The 24165-nt window shown below is 42.3% G+C and overlaps 1 protein-coding gene across 3 annotated transcripts in view; it reads left to right on the plus strand.

Annotated features, from left to right (window-relative positions):
• Positions 1-24165, plus strand: part of LOC134859845 (amyloid beta precursor protein binding family B member 2) — a 31789-nt gene that overhangs the window by 2991 nt on the left and 4633 nt on the right. For 2 of the 3 annotated variants that reach the window (XM_063876577.1, XM_063876578.1), the window contains 9 exons: positions 242-1581; positions 2236-2444; positions 3108-3251; positions 4306-4391; positions 4485-4545; positions 5795-5941; positions 6338-6465; positions 21505-21619; positions 23682-23757. In XM_063876577.1, the coding sequence (XP_063732647.1) occupies positions 273-1581; positions 2236-2444; positions 3108-3251; positions 4306-4391; positions 4485-4545; positions 5795-5941; positions 6338-6465; positions 21505-21619; positions 23682-23757 (2275 nt within the window). In that variant the 5' untranslated portion in view covers positions 242-272. The remainder of the gene's footprint in view (positions 1-241; positions 1582-2235; positions 2445-3107; positions 3252-4305; positions 4392-4484; positions 4546-5794; positions 5942-6337; positions 6466-21504; positions 21620-23681; positions 23758-24165) is intronic. The other variant, XM_063876579.1, reaches the window with a different exon arrangement.

Below are 24165 nucleotides of genomic sequence, written 5' to 3' on the forward strand. Positions count from 1 at the left end.
TCAGGGAAAATGAAAGTGAGAAATACTTCTCCATCTCTTCATCTTCAAAAATCTAATAAAAAAGGTTCATTTCAGTTTAAAGGATATGCGTCAAACTGTATTGTTTAAGGATATGTGTTTATTTTTTTAAATAAAAATTAACATGTGTAATATTCTCTTATACCAACATTGATTTTGGCCTTTATTGTGCAGCACATCAGGTGTAACATGACTCCTGAAAGCGTGTCTCCTCTCTCATCAGCTCTATCACCGCAGTGTATTTCCAGTCAGCCATGATGTCGGTACAAACTCCTCCTCTCTCCCGCTCTGGCTCCTCCCCCTCTAATGTGGGTATGGCCAATCGCAGCGGCCCCTCCTCAGCTCCTCCCAACTCCCTCAGCCTTCGCTCCTCATACAACCAGTTGCTTGGGCGAGACGTCATCAAGGAGTCCATGGAAACAGGAAGTTCGGCCACCTTGCCAAAGACCCGTCAGAGGCACACGATGACCAGTGGACGGAGCGCCATGGGGATAAGTGACAACTTGTCATCTAAAAACCAACCTGTAACCAGAGGGAGGGGGCTCCCCACCAAGTCCTCCTCCAGTTCTGCACTCTACTCCTCATCATCATCCTCCTCGCTGTTTAATACAACCAACCCAAAACTGGCCAAGAATGGGGCCAACATGCAGAGAAGAGCTGAGAGTCAGCAGCAGGAGCTGAGCAGGGCCAATACAGAGGGCAAAATTCACAACGATCTCATCAATAACCCCAGCTCTGACTGGCTGGAGTTGGGAAAAGACAATTCACAGCTGCCCCCATTCCGTAGAAGGACCAAGAGCTTCTTGGACTATCATGGGAAGGGCTGGGATCTGGACCATAGTTGGGGAAACAAAGAGGACAACGAGGAGAAGAAGCAGCAGCTTTCCCCAGAAAACAAGCAGCAGCCTTCCCCAGAGAAGGAGCAGGCCAGCACTGCCAAGGAGAGAGAGAGCCAGAAGGAAGAGAAGCCCATCAACAAGCAGACCTGCCAGGAAGAGGTGGTGCCAGTGGTAGAAGAAGAGGAGGAGGAGGAGGAGGAGGAGGAGGAGGAGGAGGAGGAGGAGGAGGAGGATGAACCCTCACCTACACCAAGACAGCCCCTGCTACCGGTGCTTTTGGAAGCTCCTCTCTCCCCCACGTCCTCCTCTTCCAGCAACAGCCCAGAGTGGGTCCCAGACAACCAAAACCTCCTCCAGAAACATGCTCCGGCCCAGGTCAGAGAGGAGCTCTGTGCCCAGGTGCAGGTTGGTCCACGTAGTCCTGCAAAGCCTCCTCGGAGCTCCCAGCCTCGGGTCATCAAGGTTGAGCTGCACCCCAACAATGAGAACCAGTTCCTGCAGCAGTACCCACCTTCTTCCCCTAAGCTGGCCCGTGCTGTAGAGAGGAGCACTCCTACCAGTACCCGGGTGCCCCCTGCCCTGACAGATCCTGAAGCAGAGACTGGGCTCCCTAAAGTGGGCTTAAGAATGGATCTGACTCCTGAAAGTCCTTCAGAGGATGAAGACTCGAGCTGGACCACCCTGTCCCAGGAGACACCCTCTCCTCAGACTCCACGGGAGACAGGTACGATATGTGTGTTTGTCTTGTTATCTGATCTTTAATTTTTAATGAGCATATCTGTGTCAGCTTTATCACACTTTCTCTATTTATCTCTCCCTTCTTCTACCTCCTACAACTGGAAATGTACCAAAAGTCATTTTTTAAGCAAGCAAGTCACTCCAGTAATACTGCCAGAACCTTTAAGGCCCCTGTGAGCCACCTTATGGTAAAGAGAGTGATAGGATGGAGAGAGTGATAGGATACTGCAGATAGAGGGTGTGAAACAGGAAGGAAAACATGGGAAGGGAAAATAGCAGAGCTGGGCTGAGGAAGCAATGATTGCCAAGGACGGATGACAAAGCAGTAGTCTGAGAATACGATCGTATGGAGGGTAATATAAGAAGGCAGACTGGGGAAAACGGCAGAGAGAGGAAGGGAGAGAGGCTGTTGCTCACTTGGTCCGACTACAGGGGATGAGCCACAGAGTTGCTATGACAACAGATACTATAGGGACAGGCTGACCAGCTGATATTGACCCTGTCCATTCCTGTGTGTGCGCTGGCTTTTGTGTGTCAACATCAGGAGTTTCTGTAGAGCCCTCCTGTGTACAAAGCATGTACATGTACATGTTTGTGTAACACTCTCAATGTGTGTTTGTGTGTCATTGTTCTCCATTAGCAGATGTATGGAGCGATGGGGACCTGCCTCCAGGCTGGCGGGAGATCTCAGACTCATCAGAGATCTATTTCTGGCACATCCCCACCGGCACCACACAGTACCACCGACCTGTTGCCTCCAGCGATGAGCAGACCCCTCCAAGCAATGAGCCAGATACTGAGCACGGCCCTATACAGGAAGAGCACGACTCTTTAAAGCCCTCCAACGAGGTGAGAGGACAACATAACACGCCGCGGGTTATACGCGAAATACTGAAACCCGGATTTATGAAACCGTTAGGCTGGCTGTGAGATGCTTTCTGCACTCTTCTTTGACATTCTAACAATGGGACTGAAACCCATAACTATAAAGTATTATATAGTATTTTTTTTTAAAGGAAACTTGAAAGTTTAAGAAACATCTCAACTAACGATCCACTCGCTTGTTTTGTTTGTTCCGATATCACATCAACCTACAGTCTAAGTGAGCCTTCCTCTTTATGTGTCCATCTATTATGTGATTTGAATCGCATTTAGCCACTTTCAAGGTAGCAATGACTCATCCTGAGGTCCATAGTAACAATAAAGATTAAAACAGTGTTTACAGTGACTGATGTAAGTAAAACAAAATAAAAATGAATGTTATTTCAAACGTTTGTTTTGAAAGCTATAAAGAATGAATTAAACAACTAAGTAGTGACGTGCAAATTATATTGAAGCCTAGGATCAACTCTATTTTTGTGTAGCTGTGGTTAGATGAAGACCACAATTATATCAAAGCTTGATGCTATAGCTGGCAACTCTACAATATTCTAACATATTAGAAAGCTGTTGTTATTGTGACCACTATCCTCTCTGTTTCTCTTTACTTCACCCCGTCTCTCTCTGCCACAGCGCCCCAGCAGTCTGATATCTGACAGCTCAGTGGAGCCGGTGCCCTCCCCCTCTGGCTCCTCCCCCTCCTCCTGCTCCTCCACACCCTACGATGATGTCATTTCATCTGGACCAAATCTCAACATCACCTCCTGCGCAGCCAGCGTGAGTCAGAGTCACATTAACCTGGTTGTTTGGTTGTTCATGTCCTGGTCAGAAGACCATCTGTGTTTCTACCTTATTCATCTTGTCTGTCTGTATTTCTGTCTATTTCTACAAAAGTAGTACAGAAAATGATTCACAATAACAAATGGTGAGATTCAACATTGGCAGCTATCGTGTAACATATTGACCTGAACCCTTAGCATGCAAGTGAGATGTGGGGTCCTCCTCTGCACCCACTACAAAAATTTAAGGAAGCAGCCCTGGGTGATTTTGCCCATTTTTCAAGCACTACCAAACTCCTCCTCCAGATTAAATCCAATCAACTTCACATTTGGTCAGTACAATCTGAAAATGAAAAGTTATTCAAATATTTTTGTTTTCATGAAGCGCCCTTGCGTGGCGTAACAGCCATTATGTGTAATTTCTCAGGAAGTTGGCATCCCAACAGGTTCCCCCAAAACACATGGTCTTGTGAGGAACTGTTCATCGTTGCTTATCAAAATTGCTTCCCTCTCTGTAGAAGTTCAAATTCATTGTTGTCATATATATATGTATATATATATATATATATTAATGGTTTAATTTAACTCTTTATTTTAGCCTTTTAATCCATAACCAACACCTGCTCCACAGTTTTACAATCACTATTAAAAACATAACAAAGGATTCTCTGACATTTAATGATGATCGTAGCCCCACATGTAGCTTTTTATAGCTTTGGTTCATCTCAGTAACATTTTGCATTGCAGTCTTGCGTATCAATTTTCCTCTGAAAGCTTAATGGTGTAGTCGATATTTCTCTACTTGCACTGCTGCACTTATGAGATTGAAATGTGCCCACAGTGAATCTCAGTCAGGGCCAGTCGGAGGTATTTAACATGTAGATGAATATCTCTTATACTAACTTAAAAGGAGTATTATCTTCAGTTAAAAAGCAAGTAAGATCAAATAAATTGGTATAATCCATATTCAAATCAGTCTCTTTGTTATCTGCTTAATTGCCTCAACAGTCTCTGCCACTAATGTCTCTCTCTGAATGTCTGTTTGGCTCCAGGAGCTGAAGGACTATCCAGTCTATCCAGATCCCAGTCTGAAGGCGTTTGAAGGGGCTACCCTCCGCTACGCTTCCCTTAATCTCAAGTAATACACATATCATATCATGTTTGATTTTTGTGTTTTAATTTGGGGAAAAAATTATTGTGACTATATGTTATGCCTGATGTCTCCCTGCAGTGCCCCAGTCCAGCTAGAGACAGTGGACCTCAATAACACCTTCTCCGGTCCCGAGGCAATGGTAAGATACAAAGAATGATTGAGTATGAAATAATGTTGTGAATAAGAACATTCTACCAGGATTTTAAACAAGACTAAATTTAAAAACTCAACTTTATTTGCTGAAGAAGAAGTTCCCTCTTTCAAATTGATTCATGATTTCTTTTGCTCAACACACAATATCTGTGCTGACCAGATGGGACCAAGTTATAAGAAATTGCAATTACACACAAATGCTTAACATACATAGTAGTATGAAATAAACAAAAAAAAACTAAACTAAGTAATTGAAAGAGTCGAACATGAGGTAAGTTTATTCATTAAATCATACAATAAAATAGCACACATTCTTCTATTATTAAGTCTGTATGTCCTTATTTGTTGAACAAAATATAATAATTTGATCGTATCATCCATTTATTACTGACTAATGTCACCTTGCTTTGTTTTCCATGATGTAATAACCTGTGCTCACTCCCTCTCTTTATGTGTTGCAGTGCTATCCAGTGGTTACTTTGTGAACTGAGCTATAGATGTTTTACAGCCAATCTTGTTTGTGAGGCTGGAAACCTCTTTTATACTAATTTAATTTCACAATCGTTTCAAAGCACATATTTTTTATAGTCCAATATTATCACTGCATAAATAAAATGATATACTCTATTTATAAAGATCATATTTTAGATTCCTAAACCAAAAGTACAATGTACGTTTTCTCACAAAATTAAGTTGTGAAAGGATGTGTGAAAGTTCAGTGAGTTAGAAAACAATAGAAATAAAGCGAGAGAGAGAGACACACACACACACACACACACACACACACACACACACACACACACACACACACACACACACACACACACAAGCACACACCAAGTCTTTCATATTTCATGTGATGTCTTCCCAAATCAAACCTCTTGTAGTTCTTGCTCTCATGCCTTCCATGTGATGTTACAGTGGCTGTTAGTACGTACTGTGCTGTACCTCTGCAAGCTAAATTAAACCTTTGAACAATTTTCAGTCTGCCCCTTTTTTTCAGTTATAGTGACAAAAACTTAACTAAGTACTGAGATCTTGGACACTGATGTTGCTTATTATTGATTATGACGTCATTTTGAGGCACTTAAAATGATGTCATTTTTATTTATTGTTTTATTTATTTCATTATTAATTAAATGATTGATTCTTGCCTTGTTAAACTTTATTGTAGAAAGGTCTTTGATGAAATTGACAACTGAATCCTCCAAATGTGTGTGTGGTGTTCCTTCCAGTCATTTCCAGTACGCTCTCTGGGCTGGATGGAGATGGCAGAACAGGACCTGTGTGAGGGCAGGAGCAGCGTGGCCGTCCACCACTGTATCAGACAGCTGTCCTACTGCAGGAGAGACATACGAGACTTTGCCGGCGTCTGGGGAGAGGTCAGTGTTATTTACATTACACAGTATGTATGCCATAGCTCACTTTTTAGTTTGTGACCAAGCAAAACACCTTGTGACACTTAGCCTCAACAGTTTAAATGTCCATGTGTTGGCTGACTGTTAAATAAATGTGTTTTTTAAACCAAATGTAATAAGATGGCAAGTGCAAACTATATTTGGATTTGGATTCAATTGATTTGTGCTGGGATTTGGGAAACCACACAGAGATTTAAAATGAACACAATGAATAAAGTTTGGTTCATCCTTCCTGATTTTGAACGATATATTGTTTCACATAAAAAAGCAAGGATAAGAAAAAAGTCAAGAACAAAAAACTACAATTGTGTCAATATCTTTTTTAATTACTGGTTTCCTCACTGGTTCATGATGTTACAGGGTAAAGGGATGCTGCTGGTGCTTCAGGACCGCATGTTGACGCTCGTTGACCCGGATGATCACAGCTTGCTCCACTCTCAGCCAATCAGTAGCATCCGTGTCTGGGGCGTCGGCCGCGACCACGACAGGTAGGTGGACATCACAATTATCCAACTTCTCTTAAGAAAGATAAGATTTAGAAGAAAGATTTGATTGTTGGCTTTAGCCTACTAGGGACACAAACTGTAAAATGCATGTTGGAAGCTGATTCAGGAGTTTTCTCTGATCTTCAGATAATTTAAATCAGGCCTTCAGTGATCTGGCAATGTCCCATGATTTCAAACTTCCACTATTGAGCCGACAGAGTGCTGAAGCTAGCACAGCCGCTAATTGGGGAGGTGGGGGCTAACTAAGCCTTCATTGATATGGACCCCTCAGGGTTTCCATAAGCCCACGGAGCAACCACTTCAAACACTCAAACAAAGCCCGCTCACATCTGGACACATTAGCACTGGTGTAATATACATACGTGCATAGTTGGTAATACATATGAGGCGTGGAGGCACATTTGCGAATGTGCATATAAGATCAAATGAACATGCCCCCCTGATTATGGTATAGAAATATTTTCTCACCACCAAATGTTAAACAAGTCAAAGCTCAGAGACATAGTAACTTCACTTTGTAGATGTGTCACAGAAGGACAGTACAAATGAGAAGGGTGTTGGAGGTTTCCAGAGCAGCGGTCTGTTTCTGACATGTGTAATCAGCTGTCAAGAGATTGGCTGAAGATGGATTTTGATCTCACTTGCTCTTAGTGTCCTATCTACTTCCTCCTTTCTCTGTTTCTTTCTCCATTTCTCTTATTTAGTCTTTCTCCTCGTCTTTTAATTTCTGCCACGGTCTCATTAACGCACAGTGGGATGTTGTGGGATGCAGCCTCCCACTCTTCTTCTCTCCTTGCCTCAACAGCAACACTGCCACAACATGACTGCTGTGTGTGTGTGTGTGTGTGTGTGTGTGTGTGTGTGTGTGTGTGTGTGTGTGTGTGTGTGTGTGTGTGTGTGTGTGTGTGTGTGTGTGTGTGTGTGTGTGTGTGTGTGTGTGTGTGTGTGTGTGTGTGTGTGTGAAATAGAGAAAGAGAAAGAAGGAAAGAAAGTCCTTCCACCCTCCTCCGTCTCAGAGGATTGAGAAACTTTCCCTGGCTGTCTCTCTCAGCGGTAATGGATAAAGCGTGTAGTGAAGTGAAGAGGAGAGGGTCGGCGCGGGCTAGTTCTCCCTCTTATCCCTTTTTCTCTCACTCCATCTCTCTCTCCCTCTCTCACAGTGTTCCAGATTATCCTCTCTCCATCCTCTCCTCCCACCAGTACTTTAAAATCTGAAGCCTGCATTCTTCTGTTTGGTTTCAGGCCCATGATATTGAATGCATTATGATTCCCTGGCTGGAAGTATGTGTGACTCAGAACATTGTTCATGCTCTGTAACCTCTTTCCATACATTCAGCAACTTGTTTTACGATATCCCGCATCTGTAGGGGGGATAGTGCGTGTATGTGTGAGACGAGAATATATTTAGAGGTCGGAATAGCTTTGTCCTGCCACCAGAGTGCACTATAATCAAAGCTAGTGCAATCAGAGAGAAGAGGAGTAGACGCTCCTGTCCGTGAGCACTTTCTGTTTGATGAAATCTATGTGCATAAAACAGTTTGATAAAGTAATGTTTTTTAACAAGAGCATACAGAAACTTATTGTATCATTTTCACTGCTAATTATTGTATCGGAAACATACGCTATAAAGAAGCACATTTGCTCTCCAATTACTTTTTTGTGTTGTGTCAATAGATAAAAAATAAGCAGATTGTATAACCTCAGCATGGTTATCTCAGAAAGCTTTAAAGCATGTATTCGGATGTGATCATTACATTATTGTATAATCAGTCTGCTTCCAGATGGGTAGGTGGTTTAGCTGATAAACAAAGGGTTCATCCTTTGTCAGTGAATGAAATGTAAAATAGTTTAGTTTGCTGCTATGTTTTTATAACTATATTATTTAATATGTGTTCCTTGAGTTGGCTCTTGTATTGATTGATTTTATCACAAATACGTTTAAACCCGCCTAGTGCTTGTGCTGTGGTAGCTTTCTTCAGCGATGTTGGTGATATGATGCTGTCATCTTGGCTAATCTGAGTTTGTTCTCCTGATTCAGTGTTCTTCAAACAATCACAAAAATAACTTTTTTAAAAATCTGGTTTGGAAGAACTTGACAGATCTGTAAAGTCCTTCACCTCAACCCCACACAACACCTTTGAAGATGAACTGGTACATCGAGTTAACACCCGTGAAAGTGTGCAAATCCCTGCAGCCATGTTCATAAATCTTGTGGAAAGATTTGTAGAGCGAAGGCTGTTATAGAAACACATGAATGCTCATGGTTTTGAAATGACATGATGAGATACTATCTAGTTTATGACTTGCTGCATTTGTGCGTTTATAGTCAGAGTGGTTGTTATATAATAGACTGAAGCTAGTAGAGGCAGATTACTGAATTATGTAAAGTAAGAAAAGGGAGAATGGGAGCACAGAATTCAAACAATGAGATAAAGAGAGGGCAGCAGTGAAATTGAGACAGAGATGTTTTTCATGCATGGAGTGTACTGCAACGTCTCCTGTCTTTCTCTATCCATCCATCTGAGGAATATTCTCAGTCTGTCCTCAATGTATCTCCCTCTCTGTCCTTGCCTGATTCAATATGAATGAGTCCCCCTGTCTCTAAAGCGGGGTGGGACAAGGGGGGGGTTGCGGCTCGCTCCTTGATGAAGTCATAAGTCTATATTTGGAGCACTCAGCAAGTCCTAACCCTGTGTGTGTGTGTGTGTGTGTGTGTGTGTGTGTGTGTGTGTGTGTGTGTGTGTGTGTGTGTGTGTGTGTGTGTGTGGGTGTGGGTGTGTGTGTGTGGGTGTGTTGATGAAATCATAGGTCTATATCAGGAGCACTCTTGTGTGTGTGTGATGGTGAATGAGCGGGTGTGTCTGTGTTTTCCCCCACTTTTCCATCCCCTCTTTCGGTCTGTAATGTTCCTGCACTATTTCCACTCTTTGTCTCCAGCGCTCTTTCTGCCTCCCTCTCATGCCATTGGCTGCACGGCCTTGCCTCTTCTGCTCTCTGCCTCTCTTTGTTTGTCCCATCGTTGCACTTTAGCGGGGTGTAAGCCTCCCCTTTTTTTCCCTCCCTCAGTAAGACGCGAGACTGAGAGACAAAGATAGCAGCTACTGAGGGAGAGGGGAAGATACTTCAGACAATCAGGGAGAGTGTGTGAGGAAAAAGATTGTGCTTTTCTGAGAGAGTGGGGTATCCACAGAGTGATGGAGAGCCAGTGAGGGAGGGAGCGGCAGTGCATGCTTCTCTGCTTGCTCTGAGCAGGACTTTGCAGGAGGCTGTTCGGACCGGCGAGCAAAGCAAAGGAAGCCAAGCGTAGGGCAAGATAGGAAGAGAAAAGGTGTCGCCGAGGAAAGAGGAGAAGGAGGAGGAGAGGGTGAAGCAGGGGGAGGGGAAGGCAAGAGAAAGAGGAGAAGGGGATAAGGAGCCCCAGAGGATTTTTTTTTTAAAAGAGGAAGAGAGGAGGCAGAGGAGAAGATATTTACCCCGGGGTTCCGCCGCTCTAGCAATGTCACCGTGGTTTTGGAGCTAATGAAGGAAGTAGTCATCTGTAACGGGGCGAGCATGTCTGCCTATGTGAGTACCCCTATCTCTTATTCATTCACCCCTCGATCCCTCCACATTCATCCCTCTACTTATAGTCATTCATTAATGTTTCTCTACCCCAACATCACCCTCTGTCTCTCTCCTCTGTTGATTTCCAACTGCTCTGTTTGTGTGTAGAGGACACAGCATACAGCTCTCAGCCTTACTTTTATTCATTAGCGTTCCCTTCATTTCCTCACTCATTTACTTCTTAGCGTCCTGCTGTGTTTGACTTCAAGCTGTGTACTTTGTCTCTCTCTCCCTGGCTGGCTAGCTATCAGGTGTAGGGATGCTGGCTGCCAGCAGCAGGTTTGCAGCTGGAGTTACTGAGACATGAGAAAGCAGATAAGAAAGAAAAGGCATAAGAGTGAAAGAAAGGAAGAGAGGAGGGAGAGATGAAGTAAGCAAAGGGGGATTGAGGAAGACAGGATTAAAGAGTGTGGATTTGCTGCAGGGATTTTTCAAAGTGTGTGTGTCTCCGCTGTTTGGATCTGTTTGATATTACTCTATTTTTGACATATACATCTTGCTCTGCACTCTCAATTTGTATAACTGAGGATACAAACCTAAGTGAAGGTGTGCGTGTGCGTGTGTGTGTGTGTGTGTGTGTGTGTGTGTGTGTGTGTGTGTGTGTGTGTGTGTGTGTGTGTGTGTGTGTGTGTGTGTGTGGTTGTGTGTGTGGTTGTGTGTGTATGATAAATGCCATCCCTGAGTGCATATGTGGAATTTCCTTATCTTTAGTATCTCCCATAACAAGAAGAGGAGAATGAGAGATGAGCATGAAGACACTAAGCGAAGAAAAAACAGCTGGGGTGAAATGATTTACGACATAAGGGGGCAGGTCGTGCTTGTTTTCTTGTCCTTGCCGTGTGACACTTATTAGAATTGAGTCTTTAGTGTTTAAAAGCTGAGCGACTGTGATGTACGTCTTTAATAGTGTCCCTGTGTATCGCTGATGTTTGTGTGCGTTTCCTGCTATCGTCACCTTTCTCTACTAATAGCTCATCAGCAGACACACACACATAAAGTTCGAGACAAACACACTGATTCAACATTTCATCCATATTCATTAGTGCTTTGCTTATTCCCTACAGCTCTCACTTATTTCCTTCCACTGCTGACCTTCTGTGGACAGCTGCGGCATGTGGAAAAAAGAGGGAGAGGAGAGGAGATGAAATAAGGAGAGAGGAAGGAGGAGAGAGCAGAGATGAGGGAGGAGGAGAGAGGAGGCACGCAAGCCTCAGGTATCATTAATATTTTAATCCTGAGCACACTAGCAATCTCCTCCGTTCATGTCAATGAAGAGAGTTCCTGCATCTTTGAATTAGCAACAGTCACTCTTCCAGTCATGTCGTCACTGTTGAAGCGCAGCTTGTTTGCTGATGTCAAACCCCTTGTAACCTTAATTAACATGCAAGACCCCCTGAGGGCCCCCTGGGACGAGGCCTGAACACCTAGACCCACTCGATAGACGCCAGAGTGATTGATGGTCTCTCTTTCCCACTCCTGCACCGATTTGAGCCCCATACAGACCTCTCTCTTACCCTGCAAGTCATTGCTCCTCCATGTCAGTTCCTTCCATCCACCCACAATCCATCACTCCCACTTCTCCACACACAGTTGCACGCCTTGTGTCAGGATGTGTCCACCCAGCCTCCCAGAAACCCCCATTCTCTAAAGGGTCATTATGGCTGGAGCTGGGTCCCTACTCGCTCTCAAGACCAGAGTCATACGTCTGACACACACACACACACACACACACACACACACACACACACACACACAAAGGCACTACTTCCTCCTTCTTTCTTACGTTAACTCTCTCCCCATCCTTCTCCTCCCTCTCTCTCTCACATTAGCATTGTAAGGCACACCTGCTGTAATCCCCGTCTTCCTGACGGATTACTCCTCCTGCTCCTCCTATAGATCCCCTCCCTTGTCCCACCAGCCAATAAATCTCCCCCCGATAAATCCCTCTCTGGTCCCGGGCCGTGCGGGCAGTGGTGTGAGGTGATGCTGATGTTCGCTTATCAAACAGGGCTGAACGCAGCGGGGCACAGTCGGTGTCTGCCTACAGCCCGTCACTCTATTCAGACTATTCAGACCACAGGCAGCAGAAGTGCTTGCAGACTGTTTAGGCTGAATATATTTGAATACTCAACACGTTCGGAAATGCCTGGTTTTCGATTATGTTTAAGTAGGGCTGCTGTTGATGTGTGCAGCGGAATGAATATATGAGGCGGTACATTAATTTCTCTAGGTTGTTTAAAACTCAACATATCACTTTACTCAAATGATTTGTTTTGACAGAAAGTATTTAGACGAATGCCTTTGTTTTTTGTCATGATTGAGATTTAAAATCTTTCTGCAGCTCAGGATCCGACTACTTTTACTGCTTTGCAAATATGCAAGTAAAAACAATAATACTTAATTTATTCAAGGTCGGCAAAAGGCATGTACTGTAGGAACAATACTTGACCCAGATTGGCTGACAATACCCACACCTCTCATTCACACCAGATAAACCCGCTGATTGAAGCAGGTGAATCCAAAGCTCATAAAATAATCCATTTACAAAAGAAATTGAGAAAAGCATTCGGTAACTTGGCATATTTGCTCAGTTTTATATTCTTGAGAAAGATGAATCAATCCAGTAAGGAGACTTTTTGTGGGTTAATTGAGTAACCCGTTAAAAGAAATATGTATGAATACATCTACTGTAAGTAGAACAAGACAGAGACAGCTCTGTGCATGAAACATAATGATTTATGGCACATCCAGTTAATTAGGTTACATGCACACGATATGATCCCGACTGCACTGAGAAGAGCTCGACGTATCTCTTTACTAACTCGACACCAAATCCCTCCGCTCGCTCCCACTCCCTCTTTTCTGTCACACACACACAAACACACATACAGACACACATTAGTAAGATCATGCATGGGGGCGTCATACTGAAGTGACATCTCACTGAAGCTCTGTCTCAGTTGAGAATATCAGCAGTTGTGTACTAAAACACACACACACACACACACACACACACACACACACACACACACACACACACACACACACACACACACACACATACACACACACACTCCAGAGCAGTGTGATGTATAAATGATCAAGAGCAGAGAGAACAGCAGGACATCATCTTTCTCCCTCTCCCGCCCACCCAAATTCACTCTTTCTCCCCCTCATGCCTCAACCCCCAACCACACACACACACACACACATACACACACACACACACACACACGCACACACACCCACACCCACATTCTCTGTCTTTCAATCTCGCCTACCAACCTACCACTGCCCTTAAATATGTAATGAAATACAATGAGTGTTGACACGTGTGCTGCTCACCTCCTCAGCCCCTCCCTCTCTGCCACACCAAATGCTCTGAATTGGGTCACAAAGCTGCAAAAACTGGTGTTGTTTGTGCGTTTCTCCCTTTTAATAACACAATTTTCACACCCGCTTTGTAAATCTCTGCGTTTTCTTAGAAATGTTGCATAGGCACTGAGTGTAACTAATCAAACTGATTCATTTCTTTTGGTGTAAACAACGTCAACTGACTGCTCAAATCACACAGGCAGCGCCGTGGGCTGTGTATGCTGTTTAATACACCGTAGACATCAGTTTATTTTTTATTTCGACTTGATTTTGTCCTAGTTTTTTCCCGCCCTGGGCAATATTGGTGATTGTGTGTGCATCTGTGCATGCCTTGTGAGTGTGTATGTGTGTGTGGCGACAGGGAGTGTGTGTCATGTGGTGGTGCCTCCTCCTCCTTCATCACTGCGCCCTCTGTGCCCCCGGCTGCTCGTTTTTGCTGCTCATCTTGGAGCTGTAAACAATCTTACGGTGTAGAGAGGTAATTACGTACAGACATTCTACATTAGGCTTAATGGCTGTGGGCCATGACTAATTCACCAGGTCGCAGAGGGGCTCACTCTGCTCTGTTGTCACCCAGACTTTAACTACTCCACAGCTTCTGTGGTTTTACTGGTCTTGCCCTTAGTGACACACAAATTAACTCCCACATCTTGCTCCATAAACTCTTTTTGTCACTTTGCCATGTCAGTATAAAAGGAATAGTTTGGGGAAGTCTGCTTTCTTGCCAAGAGATGAGGAGTGATGGGAAGACAACAATGGCAATATTCACTCTGTGTTTTAAGAAATGAGATGGAGCCAGTAGGCGAGTACATTAGCTCAGCGTAAAAACTGAAAGCAGCAAGGTGTCTCATTTCTTTCATTCACTCACACAATCACATTTTATTTTGTCTGTGTTTTAAGCCAGGCACAAGGACAGGTCTTGTCAATGTCCTTTTTAGAAACAATAAGAAACCCCTCTTTATTATTGTCAAACATGACCCGTACACAGTATAGCACATACACAAAATTGAACTTCTGCATTCAACCCATCCTAGTACTAGGAGCAGTGAGCAGCTAGTGTACAGTGGGTGGGATTCGGTGCCTTTGCTAAGGGCTCCTCGGCAGGAGGTGAACTGGCACCTCTCCAGTCCGAACGGCGTCCCTTTGGTTCAAAGACCAAGTCCCTACAGACTGCGCCACATCCCCCCCAGTAGTTTCATAGTTTATTCACAAGCTCAAGTCATTTGTATAGCCTGGAACAACAAATATGTATGGCTTTACTTTCTGTGCAACACATCACATGTTCTGATACTTTTAGTTCATATGAGGGAGAAACTTTGGAAAGTGTACTGAAGTAGAGGTGCTGAAATAGGAGGAAACTTAATGACAATATTAAGTTATATTAGGAAAAAGTTGTAATACAAATAGAGCACTTACAGGTGTATCTATCAACTGTAAATGCTCTGCTCAGTATCTTTTTGACCCCCATGTGTAGAGGATCCTTAAACGATGATTGTTTATGGTGTCACCAACATATCTTCATTAGGTTTTTAGGACTCTCAAATCAATAGTGGTATTGGCTTCAAAAATCCAGTATTAGTTAAGCTCTAATTAGAATATTGGATATCTAAGCATGCTAATGACACAACTTTAAATACCAGTTAGTGGACACTAGCATCAATCAATAGTGCAGTACTGTAAAACTAAGCCAATATCCGCAGCGCTCTAAAGTGTTTAGTTTGCATTGCTCCTTTTTGGTTTTATCTTTGACTTTTATTGGGCTTTTTATCTCCATATTCTACGTTCCATTACCATAAACTACAATCAGCTTCAGTCATGGGCAACACACACTGTTTTCTGCAAACACAATTATCAGCAGTTTCTTCACAGCAGTGTATTGCAATCTTTATTAAGTTTAGACGATAGGAAATTGAGAATTGTTGAGCAGATTACATGCAGATTAAGTGAAATAAAAATGCATTTGTAGGCCTTGACAGCAGTAAGTATTTTCTTACTTTTTCAGCACTTACAAAGCTTTAGGGGGGGATTTCATTTTCAGCTACTTCTTATAATTCTCATGAATATTATTATAGCTGTCATCTTTTTGTGTTCATATAGCCTTTTCACTGATAATTTAATTCAGTTTAAAGAAACTGCAGTGCTTTGCTTAACTGAGGATGATTTCACGCTGCATTAGGTTTTAAAGTAGGCTTATAAAACAAAGTGTCTCACACAACTGTTGCAAGAAAAACCTGCTTTTTAAGAGGAAGATTGGAGTGAAACATCTGCTAAATATAAATGTGCCTGCGAGGTGTTTTTTTTATTCTCTTTACAGTGTGATGAAAGGGCTTTCCTCTGAATTACTATCAAGCTGTTGTCTCCACCCAGCATTTCTCTCACCTGCCACCTATACGCGGTGAATCTCACTGAAACTGGATCAAATCCACATCCACTTTGGACTCAGGCCAAAGTCACAACACTGTCAGTAATCATATCACTCCAGTCACAATCAATAAGTGCAACATATTCCAGCGGATCGTACACACACACTGTACACACAGAGTACACACACCTGGCCCTCACTGCCTCCCTTCTACTTTCTGCTGACAGGAGTTACAAGAACTTCCTCCTCAGACCTTTCTAATCAGCATTTGGCTGTGCAATTAGCATATGTAAGTGCATTAGCATAGCGGCCGGCACTACCCAGACACTCTGTAAAGCTGTTTGATAATTGAAGTCTGTGTGAAGTGTGTGTGATGCCGGCGCCCCGTGTGTTGGTGCGTGTGTGCGTGACAGATGGTTTGGGGAGTCTCCACTGAGCGATACTGGGAGCTACTGAGCAGCAGATAGTACGGCAGAGCGGAGGGAATACTTACATTTGTGTTGTTTTCACTGCCTCTTAAAATGCCTCTTTTACTGCAGCAGTTGTGGACACTTTAGTTTTATTACAACATTTTAGCACCTCAAGATGCATCGGGAAGACATTCTTTACAAAGTTTGTTGAAACATTTGTATGATACAGTATTATCGCTACAAATTATCATAAGACAATTGTAATTGTAATATTACTTATGGGTAACAAAAGTAAACAATGTGGAATCATGTTAAGTTTAACACTAAGTATAAGTTTAGCTAACAGAAAATATAAAATGACATGAAATTCAGCTCAATATACCGTATTAAATAAAGTTATAAAACGTGATTTGTATAATTCAAAGCTTCAAAATTTAAGAAGAATCTTGATGCAAACTGTGTTTAAATGCAAGTTGTGTAGTCTTTAATGTGTATGGAAATATAATCACTTTAATACTTGGAAAATGCAAGTCAGATTGGCAATATTGTATGACTTTTCTTTAATCCCTTGGGGCATGAAGTAAACGCATTTTTAATAAAGGCAGTTTCAATTAAATCCAGATGAAAACAACGGACATTTAAAAAAAAAATCTCTCTTTTGAGACAGCCCCTAACTCCAGCTCATCTCGAACATGAGTGGGACTAATCTGGCTTTCATGCAGCTTTCCTTGCATTTATAACTAACAATCAATAGTCCCATTTCATACAGAAAACCGTTTTAATGGATGCAAAGACATCACTTTCTCAACTTCAGCTCAGAATCAGTGGTCTACAGCATTTTTGCATTATTGATTTTTTTTCATTTTACATTTGTCATCAGCATTTGACAGCAGCCTATGAAATTTTAACAACCTATTTGATGGCTTGTATTTCATTTAATGAGTAGGAAAATAATTGTATGTACAGGAGATCCAAATATAAATGTGTGAAAGCATCAGACACTGAATATCAAACACTGAATCTGTGTTTAAATGTTAAATTGGGATTTTTTTTCAAGTGTACAAATGCTAATGCTTTACCGTGCTGTTTGTACTGCTGAAGGTGGGCTGATGTCAGAGCTGCAGACACCAGTTCCCTCTACATCTGCAGTCCTGACCTCATTTAATCTTAGAGTTGTACGCATCCTCTCTGGGCGAGGCTGCCTCACAGCCGTCCAGGATCAAAGCGAGATTGGTAGTAGTGAGTCAGTCGTCCTTTATTCCACTTTGGAACGATGTGGGGAGCAGTGAGAGAGAAAAAACACACACGAGTGGTGGGAGTATTGCTTTAACTCGCCTCTTTGCTCTCATTCCTTTCATCTCATACCTCTTTTTACCTTTTTTTCTTTCTCTCCTTAGTGTCTCACACCTCCTTCTCATTCCTCTACCAGCTTTTCATTTTGGCTTTCTGGCCTTTCGCCCTTATCCCTTCCCTCTTTTGACATTTTAAATATCAAATCCTCCTTCCTTACTTCCCTGCCAAAAACATTCCTAACACCTCTGGGGTTTATGTGTCATTCATCTTGGGTTTTTAGTTGATTGGCTGCCTGCCTCTCTCCACGATGTGTCATCCCCTCCATTAACTGAGGTCAGAGATAAATGCTCCCTAATGTCAAAGGAAGAACACATCTTTCTATCTCCACAATAGGTCACATTTTTGAAAAAGCTGTTTGCCTGAAAGCATCCTGTCTTCCCTTTACAAAACTGTATGACTTCATATCTGAGTTACAATCATTGGTACGTCAATGTCTTTGTTTTGCATTTGGAGAAGGGAATATCCACACTTGACTACAAAAGGTGGTACATGAAGTTGAAAATCCACCACAATAACTACATGTATTTAGATTAGTTCATTTATTGAAATGCTCTAAAAGATGTACTGAGTTTAGTTAGTGGATGACAGTACTACTTTAGGACTTAACGGTAAAACCTGTGTGTTGTGATCATCTATATTAACATTTAAAATTAGGGATTATAGTCAAAATATGAGACAGCTTTGTACCTTCACTGCCTCAAGATGCTGAAGACGTTGTACTTTTAAAAGCTTCAGATTATTCCTTGCTTTTGGGTTTTGTATGCAGAAGTCTGTCCTGTGTTTGAATCAGGTGTGATTTACTTCTTCCATCAGTAATAAAGCGTATGCAACACCTTCAGCCTGACACTCATATGCAAATAAGTTGGAACAAAAATCAAAGAAAGGGGTACATAGCAGAGGTGTGGAGAGAGCAGCTTTTGGGCCTTTCAGGATGTCGACACTGAAATTCAATTCCAGCAAAGTGACTGAAAGTGAAGAAAGAAGGAGAAATTAGGCAGAAAAAATACAATGGCAAGTAAATGGACTCAGAGCGTCAAAAATAAATCATGAATGGAATCCAAAAGTGGAAAATACAGCAAGAAAAAAATGCAGTTTAATACATGCAGACACACACGGTCACACACAGACACACTGACTGCTTCTTACTAAGTGGATCATCAGAGAATCAAAGGCAGACACGTTTGAATTAAACCCTCTGTTCTTTATTCAGCCTGCGACTCCACGGTATGGGAGAGAGCGGCTGTGATGAGTTTCACTGTTGATCTGAGAATCTTCTGTGTTGCATCTCTGTCGTTTTCTTTGGGGTTTCTCCTTTCGTGGAAGGAGAGGGAGAAGAGGGAGAGGAAGATTAGAGAGTGAATGCAAAAGAGCGGATGAAAGAGAGAATGTAGACAGTGATTGAGGTGAAAGAGCATTGTAGGCTGTGTGCATTAACATTTCTCTTGTTTTTTGTCCCCTTTCTCTTTCTATTCAACCCGCTGCTCCTTTTTACATCTTTTGGCATAACACATTTTTTTCATCCTTCCATTAATCCTGCCTCTTAATTTCCACACCTTCTTTCTTTGACTCATTTATTCCTTACTTATTTTTTCCGCCAATGCCCTCTTTTCTCTCCTCGATTCCGTTCCTCATTTTTCCTTCCTCCTGCTTCCCGGGACCCAGAGAAAGGTAACGGCTCTTTGTGATGTGTTTGATTGTGATCGTGCCTCTCCATTGTTTCAGTAAATGTTGTGCCAAGACTCCCCCACCCTTGTGCAATCACATATGTCACCTCAGGTATCAAATCAGTGGCTTCGCCTCGCCCAAAATCTCTGTTGCTCATTCAGGAGTACAGCACCAACAAAGGTCGAAATCTGGTGTTAAATCATCAGCGAGCCACACTGGCCACGGGCTGTTTCCCCATTAGGAGATGCATGATTCTTAATAGCAATTTGATCCCCCAGAGAGCAAACAGAAGTCATAAAAGAACCATTTGTAGTATGCAAGGCAAGGCCACTCCTGCTGTTTTGATGACACACTGCCTAAATGTCCGTGAACTAAGCTAACTGGATACACACAGACACACACACACACATCATTGCACTTCTTTTCTGGCCACAGGCTCAGAGCAATATCTATCCAAATTGTGTGAGCACACAATTAAGCAGAGGAGACAGTCCAGTTATTGGACTCATAAACACAAAGAGACTGCCGTGATAAATGTTTTCTGTGTTTGCCATATTTCTGTTTGTGTCCATGGTTATTCGAGAGTCACAGAGTGAGAGAGAGAGCGAGAGGGACTGTGTGTGTCTGTGTGTCGACTTGGCTGCATCTGGCAACACTGACATGGAGTTGGCTTCTCTGCATGCGCCCCTTGTTCATGTTTACTAAAACACTTCAGGAAACGTATCCTCTTACCTTAGTGTTGTGCGGCTTGACGAACCTGATAATGAGGAAGAAATGTGTCTATCTTTCATCTTCTGTGTGTGCATGTGTGTTGTCTCTTCCACGTGTAGCTTTGTTTCATCTACCACCCACTTCCTGCAGAAAGCATCTTCTTTCAGTCAGTCTCACGCTCACACTGCTCATTTATCTTCCGTGCGGCACCACTGTGAAGCGCTTGGCACATTGTTTCCTAGGGCACTGGGACACACATCTGCCTGTGTGTGTGAGTGTTATTCATTTGTAGCCCAAAGAAATCAGTTCAGTTATCACAGCAACACCAGCTAAGCTTATGGCAGCCTGTAAGTGACACAAATAATGAAGCAACATTTTCACAATAATTGAGAACGCTAATGAGAGCAGAGCTCAAACAAGGAATGCGTAAATACATCATGATGCAAAATGGGGTAATTGTTACTTGCAATCCATTTTAATGTATCTTTATTCCATTGAAGAATAGCTGACAACGCTAACAGGTGCATAGGGTAGGGGGGGTACAAAAAGTTTGAGTTTCCAGGACCAAGGACAGATCTTTCAAACACAGAAAAAAATGTGAGATAAAGATGAGAAACCCACTTTAATGGAACAGTAAATGATAATGGGAATGAGAATAAAATGTGGACTCAAAACCTTGGAGAGATTTCAAATGGACAGTAATGTGTTAATATATTGAACCCAACAATCTTGCCTAAGGGAATGTAAAATACAAATTGGCAATCATATCCACATACTGGCCCTATGATAGGTGCCCTCTGGGAAGAGGTGTTTAATCTTAATATGCAACAATTTCCCAAGGTAGCTCTCCAAGGGGTGATGCTGGGAGGCTTTAAGAGGAAAACTGTACTCTTATCTGCTGCAGAACCAGCAAGTAGCAGATATTCAGTGCATTCATATTAAAGGGATAAAACCTGACTCTCCCACATTCATTATATGGAATGAAGAAGTGTTATGAGTTGGAACAAATGTCATTAATGCAAATTTATGAAGAAAGTGAATTCTGTGATGGGCCTTTGTCATGTCTTAAACCTAATTCAATTCACAATTTGTCCATCAAGTCTCCATTTTCAGACACGCATATGCACACACTTACCTCATGGTATAATTCCCTTGTTAGGGAGGAAGGGAGGTGCCTGCATTTTCCTTCATAGTTGGTATTCCCCATTTCTTCAAAAAAACGTTTCTCTCTTTGTTAAATTACATACCTATCGTAGTTTGTTCTTTGCTTCCTTTGAGATGCATGGCCAACAGTTAGAAGGCAGACAGAAAATGTGTAAAGAAACAAGCATAAGTCATTCAGATTTAAAACAAGCATACTGTACAGTCTGGTTTAGTATACTGAATCACCTTTCTTATTGGACAACAGAGATCCTGATTACTGCGTCTTTTACAAAACCAACTGTGTGGTGTATCTGCTATAAAGGTCCATTGAGTTTGTTTCTTAACCGCACTACAAATTCTTTTCTTTTTTTTTACATTTCTTCTGTCTGTGTTTCGCAGGGACTTTGCCTATGTGGCGAGAGACAAAAACACGCGGGTGCTGAAATGCCACGTGTTCAGATGTGATACTCCTGCCGCAGCCATCGCCACTAGTCTCCACGAAATCTGCTCCAAGGTGGGTGTCATTACCGTCGCCGCCTTCGCATGAATGAGCTTATCTGCTGCTCTGAAGCAATTTATCAAGCTTTAATCAGGGTTTCTATTGAAGAGAAAAAACATATACCTTTTTTTCTGATGAATCAGCTACCCAGAGGTACTTTTTGAGGTTGTTTCTAACTACTCCTACAGGGAAGGTCAACCTTATAACCAGGAGTAGAACACAAATTTGCAGAGCCAATACACTTTTATGTTATCTTCTACTGGAGAGATAACCAATGAGGAGAGAGATAGAGGGAAGTTGTAAGAGCCTGTACTGCAAGGAAAGGAGATAAGGGTCACATTATCGAGCAAAAAAACTGTTTTAAATCTGTATGTATCTATATCTAAAACCAAATACTTGGTTCTGAATTCAACAGATCACTTCATATTTAAAGATTTTACATTGATGATGATTTACTAACCCTGACCCACGTATCAGGAGGTTCATGTACAGCGTCCTACAAAAAGAAAGCCAGCAACAGGTTGTGCTAGTTTCTATTCTATGCTGTCACTCGAATTAGAATTTTAAATGTCCTATTGTAATTATTCTTTGTGTGAGCGCTGTGCTATTCTTTGTTATTCTTACTGCTGCTCAAACACCTGAACTTCCCCACAGGGATCAATAAGGGTTTATCTTATGTTATCTTATTATACCCGATTTTCCACCAAAATACCAACAATTCCATACGCTTCCAACATTTTCAATCTATTCAAATAATATAAACATGAGTAGCTCGTAATCTAAAATAGATATGCATAGTGTGATGTGACTCTCTGCCTTACCAGAAAAAGCACTTTACAATTTTACTTCACCCGTTCACAAACAAATTCATGCAACGTTCCTGTTATAGGTACTTGTCAGGAGATTGAGTTATGGGTAGTAGTATGTTGTCTGCATATAAAATAATTTGGTGATCAGAAAGAGTGAATAACCTGGATTTGGTTACACAACCTTCTAGAAACCAGTCTCTCCCCGGACCAGCAGTGGCATTGTAAAGGATGAATCTGGAACTACAGATCTTTTCCCTTAGTGGCACGTTGACCCATTTAGAGACAAACATTGTTTCCTGTTAATTTCTTTCCTACGCCTTACCTGAATTAAAGAAAGTGTCTATATGCGTTTGTCTGTATTTTCTGTGTGTGTGACAATGACTCTTCCCACCACCTATTTTAAACACAGTCGAATTTTCGCTTTACTGCAGTGGAGGAACTTGGTGACCTGAGTCTTGCAGCTGCGCAGCTCGCAGAGCAGGGCTTCCGTAGTGTGTGTGTGTGTGTGTGTGTGTGTGTGTGTGTGCGCGCGCCTGCGTGCGTGCGTGTGAGTGAGTGAAAAAAGAGAGTATGTGCATGGGTCGTTTTGCATGTTCCCTGGTGAGCAGAGTTGCAGACTCACCATAGACTTTGATTAATGACACCTACAATTAATCAAGTGTCTGTAGCAGGAGGAGTGCTGCAGCTCAGTGCAGGGACCATGCAGACTATTCAACACTTTTTAAAGAGTGTGTTCACTGCAGCAGAAAAGCAGAAGTAAAAAAAATGAGAGGAGGAAAGACGTTTGTTTATTTAATACTTCGAAATGACCATTTGAAAAAGAGGGTTGAAGGGCTTGTTTTTCTTATTGTCATCAACAGTGAATTGAACAGATATTTCCAGTGTAACCTTTGATACAGTGTGTTCACTGGTGCTATAAAGTTCCAACTACTACTAAAAACACATCAGCAAGCGACGCCGTGGGTTTTATGTTCCTTTAATGCCAAAGGTTGAGCAAGGCATTTTTATCCTGCGATAACTCACTGACACGAGCACACTTAAATCATGGAGAAAACAATTCACTTCACTGTTTAAGTTAGAACTACAGTGCAAAACAGTTTTTTGCATAGAATTGTTTTTTGTGGGACAATGTAACCGCTGTTGTGTACACTGTCAACCATATCTGCTTCTCATTTCAACATTCACAGTCGGTAGCTTTCCTCTTCTGTCTTTTTATTCCTCACCCTTTTTTGTCTTCTCTTTCTTCCCCCTCATTCTTTTATACCTAGATTATGGCTGAAAGGAAAAGTGCCAAGGCTGCAGCTGGCAGCTCCTCCCAGACTGGCTCCGATGTACCCTTACAAGGTATGCACACGCATGCACGCACGCACACACGCCGCACACACACACACACACGCACACACACACACACACACACACACACACACACACACACACACACACACACACACACACACACACACACACACACACACACACACACACACACACACACACACAGTCTTGTTCTTTTGTAGTTCCCTCATGAGAGGCTTGAATTTGTCAGACATGTGCTACAGTATCTTTCATGCTGTGGTTTCTTGTCTCATATCATTACACTTTTCAAACCATATATATACTGTATATATGTGTGTGTGTGTGTGTGTGTGTGTGTGTGTGTGTGTGTGTGTGTGTGTGTGTGTGTGTGTGTGTGTGTGTGTGTGTGTGTGTGTGTGTGTGTGTGTGTGTGTGTGTGTGTAATATATTTTTTTA

This window comes from Eleginops maclovinus, chromosome 23, assembly GCF_036324505.1.
Source record: "Eleginops maclovinus isolate JMC-PN-2008 ecotype Puerto Natales chromosome 23, JC_Emac_rtc_rv5, whole genome shotgun sequence".
NCBI classification, from domain to species: domain Eukaryota; kingdom Metazoa; phylum Chordata; class Actinopteri; order Perciformes; family Eleginopidae; genus Eleginops; species Eleginops maclovinus.